The sequence below is a fragment of the Micromys minutus genome, assembly GCF_963924665.1.
Source record: "Micromys minutus genome assembly, chromosome: 10".
Classification (NCBI taxonomy): domain Eukaryota; kingdom Metazoa; phylum Chordata; class Mammalia; order Rodentia; family Muridae; genus Micromys; species Micromys minutus.
The window spans coordinates 33,409,203-33,417,208 of NC_137979.1; the positions used below are offsets into that span (position 1 = coordinate 33,409,203).

Sequence of the window (8,006 nt, forward strand, 5' to 3'; positions counted from 1 at the left end):
CCGTTTCTCTAGCCCCATCTTTCCCAAAGGTTTTAATGGGAGTAGGGGAATGCTTGAGTCTATAAAATATAGTTTACTATTCTGAATTTTTTTTTACCATATCTAGCAGAATAAAGCAGTTTCACTGACCCACGGTTGAGGTTCTATTTCTGTCTGTACTCTGTAGTTGAAGGGATTTGAGGCTCAGACAGATTGTTATTCTCTGAGTTACACAGCTGGGAAGCACAGTCCACATCCCGCTGCAAAGCCAGCGTTACACAACTTTCCCCCTCATCGGGACTTGTGGGTGTTCTTCCTAAGTCCTGTACCCTGGTTCAGTTTTTAGAAATATTTCCCCATGATCACCACTGTTTCTCAATCTTTCAAGGTATTTGGAATCCTAACCCTGAAACCACCTACTCTGTGAGCTATAATGGTAAGCGTTCACTGTGCCTATGTTATTGGCTAAGGTGGGATTTGCTGATTAGACACCAGGAGAGAGAACCTTAGAAACATCAGCAGGCAAAGGCTTCCTTTTCAAAGTCTGTGTTGGCTCAGGCCAAGTGGTGTTCTCTCTGTCAGGAGCCTGCTACCCCTTCCTGGACAGCTCTAAGGGGGCACAAGCTTTTAAGCCTTTTGAAGTCTTCAGAAGAGGATCAAGTAGCTGTGGCTACAAATGTGGCCTAGAGGGGGCCATGTGTGCTGGAAGGGGCCATTAAGTTTGTTTCTTGGCTCGACCCAACCCCTAACCTAGGCTTTTGGTTTGTCCAGCTGCATAGCAAACCTCATATCAAGGGGAGGCCGGCCCCTAATTGTTACACTCTGTGATGATTGTGAAGTCAGAGCACTGCAGACCTATCCCACCCAACGAAGGGTGGGACCCTTGCCTCAGTTTTTCTCTGCTTCCTGCCAGCTGGTTGTCCTGCAGGGTGGTGGCAACCCTGCACCCCACCCACACCAGATGGCAACAGTATTCTGTAAAGGAGGGGGTGGGGAGGAGGCTGTACCGAAGAAGGAGACCCTCAGTGTTATGAATGTGATCGACCAACTGCCAAAGCCCTGTCCAAACCCGAAGTTTATTAACCGGTCCATGGCTACCAAAGGCCTCCTGCTTCCCTCAGGACGCAGCTTGGTCAACTACTCAGAGGAAGAAAACACCGACATCATGTAAGATACACTTTGGGGTCCTCTTTTCTAAGCCTGGAGAAGCGTTGCAGGCGATTGTGGCAGATCCCTGCAGACAAAAACATATCAGGAGGTTCCCCATGCATTCACCTGGAGCCCCACATCAGCTTTGTTTTTTTAAGAGAAATTATTTAAAGATTTGTTTGTTTGTTTGTTTGTTATATATATAGCATTTTGCCTGCACATATGCCTTCGGGCCAGAAGACAATACCAGATCTCATTACTGATGGTTGTGAGTCACCATGTAGTTGCTGAGAATTGAACTCAGGACCTCTGGAAGAGGAGTCAGTGCTCTTAACCTCTGGGCCATCTCTCCAGTTCCCCCACATCAGTTTTGAGAGCATGTAGGTTCCCCATTCTAGGAGAGCATTCTGGATTAGTCAGAGGGTGCTTCTTATTCTGCTTGCTATGAATGGGCCCCAGGCTTAGTATAATGTTCTGTTATCACTGTCTTGATCTACTATGCGGATGTTGGGAATTGAACTTAGGTCCTCTACAAGAACAGCCAGTGCTCTTAACCAGTGAGCCATCTCTCCAGCTCCAGACATGAAATCTTTTATAATTCATTTTAAAATTTATTTTTATTCCATGTGCATTGGTGTTTTTGGCTGTGTACATGTCTGTGTGGGGTGTTAGATTCTCCAGATCTGGAGTTACAGACAGGTCTGAGCTGTCATGTGGGTGCTGGGAATGGAACCCGGGTCCTCTGGAAGAGTGCTGGTGTACTTAAATGCTGAGCCATCTCTTCAGCTCCTTTTATAATTACTTTTTTAAAGGGTTCCATACTTTAATTTTCACTGGGATCCACAGACTGGGTGCTGGTTAGAGAGGGATGTATCCATTCTAGGCCACCATTGTGATCTAAGATAACCATTGTTTGTAGGAAACGTCATGATTTACTAAGGGGGATGGAGGGTGGAAAGAGGGGGTGAGTCTCAGACAAGGAGTCCTGAGTTCAAATCCAATTTCTATCACTTAGAGAAATGGCCTCAGCCAAGTTCAAGGGCTAACAACTATCCAGCAGGGCTGCTGTGGAAATCAGGGAAGAGACACATTCTGCAAGCAGTCCAGTGTACAGCAGCCTTCTGTGCCTACATTAGCACTAGCTTTTTTAGTAGGGGAGTCTATGTTGTTTTTGTTCATGTTGTTGGTTGGTTGATTGATTATTTTTTTGAAACAGGGTTTCTCTGTATAACCCTGGCTGTCCCTGCTCTGTAGACCAGGCTGGCCTCCTACTCAGAGATCTGCCTGCCTCTGCCTCCTGAGTGCTGGGGTTAGGCATGTGCCACCAGTGCCCAGCTCCAGTGGGTGACTCTAAAATAGAAGTTCTTAGGACAGTCTGAATAAATGACGTCAGCCTTCTGACACTTCAGCCTAAATACCGGACTTAGAGAACATCTGCTTCAACTGTCCTTCAAGGGCAGTGTGGGCTGAGGGGTGAGTGTTCTAGACTCATCCAGCTGTCTCGGGAGTTTGTGGGTTAGAGCCAAGGGAGGACATATGGCCCGTGAAGCAAACAGGAAGTTGTAAGCTGGAGTAGACTAAGGTAGAAAGGTAGAGCAGGACCTGTTTACACACCAGGAAATCTTAAGTGGTAGAAACCAAAATGAAAATAATAATGACAGAAGTTCAGAGGCCTCGGAGCGCATCACAGGCCATGTTCCATCGGTCTGTGGAGTTTAGTTATAGGTTTGTATCAATCAAACTTGTTTTTAAGGATTTGAAAGATTTTATTTTTTTGGATTGGTGCACTCCATCACCATGCAGGGTTATGTATTTCCTTTGCAATAGCAAAGAATAGCAACAAAACATTTCCATGCAGGGACTGGTTCAGACCTTAGTGCATTGGCTCATCTTCCAGAGGACCAGGGTTGGGTTCCCAGCATCCACATGATGTCAGAACTATCTGTAACTGTTGATCCATTGTCCTCTCAGGCCTCTGTATGCATGTGGTGTACATACATACATGTAGATAAAGTGCCAACACACATAGATTAAAAAGTAACAAATATTCATCACACACACACACACACACACACACACACACACACACACACACCAGACAAAACAGCCGAAGCCCCTGCTGCATGTGTCAGTACAGACAAATCAAAGCACAGCATGGAGCAAAGCCAGGTTTTCAATAGGTATTACTGGATGATGTCTTTATTCATATAGAGTCTAGAGACATGCAAAACATGCAAAGTAATAGTTCTTGCCTCAGGTTAACATACATATGCAGCATAGTGAATAATAAACAGGTAAAAACAAAACAAAAACACTTACCCTGCTGGCTGCATCAGCTACAGCTATGTAGTGTGAGAGGGGAGGTGTCCAGAGAGTCTTAGTAAGGCCAATATATCTTAAATTCTGAAAGTGTAACGTGTTACTCTCTGTGTGTGTCTAAAATTCCCCCTAATTTAAAAACAAAAAACATGTAAAATGGGTGATGTTTTAGTGATTGTTCTATTGCTGTGAGGAAGCTCTATGACCAAGGCAACTCACAGAAGGAAGCATCTAATTGTGAGCTTGTTTACAGTGTCAGAGGGTAGTTTATTGTCATCATGGCAGGAAGCATGGTGGCAGGCAGGCTGGTGTAGTGCCTGAGATCTTATATCTGGTCCCCAAGTTACAGACCCACGGTGATGGGGTGGGGTTGGGGAAGGCTGGTGCTAGCTTTTGAAACCTCAAACTCCACCCACAGTCACATATCTCCAACAAAACCACACCTCCTTTAACAAGGCTACACCCCCTAGTCCTTTAAAACCACACCTCCTTCAACAAGGCCACACCCCTTAGTTCTTCCCTAACAGTTTCACCAAATGGGGACCAAGGACTCAAACAGATGAACTTATGGGGATTCACACAGAGGAACAAGAATTTTGTTTGCTTTGCTTTTTACTTTTTTTTTTTTTTTTTTTTTTTTTTTTTTTTTTTTTTTTTTGAGTCAAGGGTCTCATTGTATAGCTCAGACTGGTGCTTGGAACATTTGATCCTCCTGGGGTACTAGAATTACACATGTGTTTGTGCCACCACACCCAGTGAAACAAGAGAATTTCTCCAACATATGTATTACACATAGTACAGACTATTAATTTCACATGCTTTATAATTAATAGTGTTAGATATCATTAAAACGCAAGTAAATAAAATTACATTAAATGTGAAGTAATATTAAAGAAGCATTTGCAAAGAAATTACCTTGATTTGTTGCTTTCTTGCAGACATTTCCCTTCATTCTGGTCAGCTGGCTGCGGTCATTTTCTGGGACACTTGCACCCCATTTTGGTGGGAGAATTGAGTTTTAACAGTTTCTAAACGTGTGCTTCTCAGAGCACTTAGTACCAGAAACATCTGAAGATCTTATTTAAAATGTAGCTCCTGTCCCCACTGGGCACCAGGAGTCAAGAGTGTGCTGTCTTAGTGAGCACCCTGTGAGTCTCATGCTGGTGACCATGTTTCAAGCTATCTCACAGTTGGGGATTCAGGTAGATTGAGCCCCCCAGAGCATGTATTCAGGGTTCCTCAGGCTGTATGTGGTGGAGTAGCCTCCATGTGACATCTGACATCCATGTCCTTCCCTCTCCAGGATGCAGATACCAGCAGAAGATTCTGAATACAGCTCGGATGACACTAGTGTGTCCCCTGTACCGTCCACTCTGATGAACCCCGTCAAAATGGCCGTGACCCAGCCCAACAGCAGCTTCTTTGCCGGGATCCTGGAGGGTGAGCTGAACAAACTCAGTTTATCATCACTGGTCAAGAACACAGAAAAGGAGAATATGGCCATCTGCCCCCGTTCATCTAAGTCCCAAATGGCCACCAGGGGCCTATTGGACTTTGACAACCCTGCAGTAGACACAGATACCACCTCAACACGCTCTGAGTCTTCTGTGGTCATGGATGTGCCAGAGGCTCCGTTCATTTGTGAACACACTGTTGGCGATTCCACAGCCGTGGTATGTTTTTCTCGTGGCAAAGGCTTACTGTGTAGACTCTAGACTAAGCTCTGAGGATTGTGAAGGAATCGCCCCTGCATTCTGACCCGTTCATTGTTTAGGAAGGGCGGCAGGAGGGCATGTGCCTATGAAGCTTCAGCACAAGATGAAAAAGGCTCATTGCTTCCCTGTTCAATGCAGAAGAGAGTCAGATTAAGCTTGTCATGAATTCAGAGAGAAAGGTTACTTGCAGCTGAGCATGAGCTGAAACTGTCAAGTGTAGATGTATGCCACAGCCTCAGTGTCCTGAGGGCGTCTGGCAAGAATGTTCTTACAGGCCACCTTGGTAGCACCTAGACTCCATCCCTAGAGGTTTGAGGGAGGCCTGACAATATGCATTGCTTACACCGGACAATGTAATGGGAATGTCATGATAACTCCCAAAGATGTTGAGTCAGATTTCTAGTCTGTCATCAGTTGTGTGATGACCTCTCTGTAGTTGGAAGATGCTTCCCACAGGTAGTTCTCAGCTGACTCCTCTGTCCCTGTGCTGCAAGGCATGTGGGTACACTTCCCTCTAGACCTGCCTGAGTGAGCTCCAGTAGGAAGAGAAATGGAAGAGTCATTGTGATGCCCCCTACCCCCACCCCCACATACACTATGGGCTAGGCCAGACCTGAGGAACCCTGGGTTCTCTCTTCGCTTAGATTTCCTGGACTTATGCTGCAGGCAAGCAGCAGGTCAGTTTCTACCAGGTACTGCTGCAGGAGGCAACCAAACCAGGTGACAAGGAGATGCCCAAGGTCAAGAACCGCCCTTGGATTTTCAACAAGATCTTGGGCACCACTGTCAAACTGATGGAGCTGAAGTCAAACACGAGCTACTGCCTTACTGTCCGGGCCGCCAACACAGCAGGGGTGGGGAAGTGGTGCAGACCCTATAAGGTGAGTCCCGGGAGCAGAAAGGCAGGGGACTAGGGAGGGAAGTTAGATCAGAGATATTGAGACCTGTTAGATCTGGACCATTGGTCCAGATGGGTGAGAAAGTACAAGGGGGTGGTTATGGGCAGGAATCCCCCACGCCTCATGTCCCTGCTTTCCTTCCCTATGCGTGGGCCAACACGCATTAACTCTACAGTGCTGTTCCCTGAAAGGTTTATGGGTTAAGCTGTTCAGGACCCATAGGAAATGCAAACTGATAATTATAGTAGTATCACGTTCACTTTCCAAAGCCAGGAGTTCTCATATTCCTTAATTCCAACAACTGTGAGTGGACCAAGAATTGCGAAGGGAAAATGGAAGAGACCATAGGGAACAGCTTGTAGGTGTCTTAAGGGTTAGGATAGAGAACCCCACAGTATCTGTGTGGCATGAGGCTAAGATCTCACTTAGCAGCAAGAGGATAATGAGGATGAGATAACCAAGGCTCTAGCCTGGGAAGGCATCCCGAACGTGTTTGCTTTGTTTCAGTTTGCAACTATGTCTACTGACTTCAACAGCTTCCCTGAGAACAATCCCATCCAGGTCACTGTGCAGCGCAAACAAGCTCAACAGAGAACCGTGTCCATGGCGATGGAGGAGATGCGGAGGCTGGAGGACCTGGAATACCTATATCCATATTAACGGGGGATGGGTTGAGCTATCCCTGCCCACTGTCTGCCTTGGCTCTGGATCCTTAGGAACCAGAACCATAAGATGTACTGTACTATCAAGCTCCAAGCCAAAGAACCACTAGTTATCCACCAGCCTAGGGCCTGGGGCAGATGTATTGGAACCTCACCCCTGGGTGGGGGCCATGGATAGACAGGAGTCCTGTTCACCTAGTGACATGTGGGGCTGGGCCAGGCTCAGTCACTGCCCAACAGCTACTAGACACCCTACTTTCTCCCTGACCTGGGCTGGTTCCAGGTCCCCATTAAAGAACTGAAGGCCCTTACAGTACCCTGAAACTCTGCTTCCTGTTGCCATAAGCCTTTGCTGGGCCAGAGCACAGGCCTCTTGTCAGAACCAGCAGTCCAGCAGGTAGAATAAGGATGGCTGGGTGATAGGCTGACACTCCAGACTAAATGCCCAGCTCTAGGGGAATGTTCCAGCTGAACCCTAGCTTATGAATCCCTCCCTTGGGAAGTACAAGGTCACTGTCTCCTGGGGCTCAGGTGCAGGATCGCTGTGACACACATGCCCCCAACACCGGGCAAATCTACTGTGGTTCCTGTGTCTCATGCAGCCCTATTCTGATGTGAGGGGGGAAGCCAAATACTCAGCCTCGTGACATGCAAAACATAAGAGCCCAGAAAGGAGGTAGGAAGTGTAAGGATCTATTACCAGGCAAACCCAGAGATCTCTGCACAGGCGACTGGAGGCCATGAAGAGACAGTGCTGAGCCCCAACTACACAGCAAGAGAAAACCACAGAAGGTTCTTGCAGGGCAAAAGTCTCAGCCCAGGCCTGAAAGACTGGGATACCCGTCATTCCTTCAAGGGCCTCTGAGACCAGTCACTCTTGATACTATGGCCCATGTCATCTAGAGCTGTACCACACCAACGGGCCCCCACTGGCCATCTTCTCTAGCCTGAGGGCCTGACGCAGTGCCGGGGACCTGGCAGGGCCTTAAACAGTATGCTGGGAGAGGCAGTGGCAAGACTGTCAGTAACAGAGTCCTCACGAGCAGGCTGAGAACAGGGTCTCTGGATGTGCTTTTTAGTTTGTGCAAACAGGCATGTGGCAGAATGACCAGCCTTAGCCTTTGCACTGGCCACTGAGCTCTCCCTCCCTTACTGTGAAGCAGAAAGGACGGCTTCCTGATCTTCAGGTGGCTGTCATCCAGTGCAGGGGAGGGGCTGGGTGAACCTTCTTGGAGTCCCTGACTGAGTGTCGGGGTTGCAGGAGAAGAAGTTGCAACACGAAC

General features: G+C 47.4%; 1 protein-coding gene across 1 annotated transcript; it reads left to right on the top strand.

The window, feature by feature from the left end:
* Window positions 1-940: 940 nt before the first annotated feature.
* FNDC8 (fibronectin type III domain containing 8) lies at window positions 941-6,721 on the top strand (the record flags this gene model as incomplete). The annotated part of the gene is made up of 4 exons (XM_080924333.1): window positions 941-1,146; window positions 4,751-5,120; window positions 5,807-6,043; window positions 6,569-6,721. 4 exons carry the CDS (start codon window positions 941-943, stop codon window positions 6,719-6,721), a joined length of 966 nt encoding a protein of 321 aa, XP_080780459.1.
* Window positions 6,722-8,006: the final 1,285 nt, after the last annotated feature.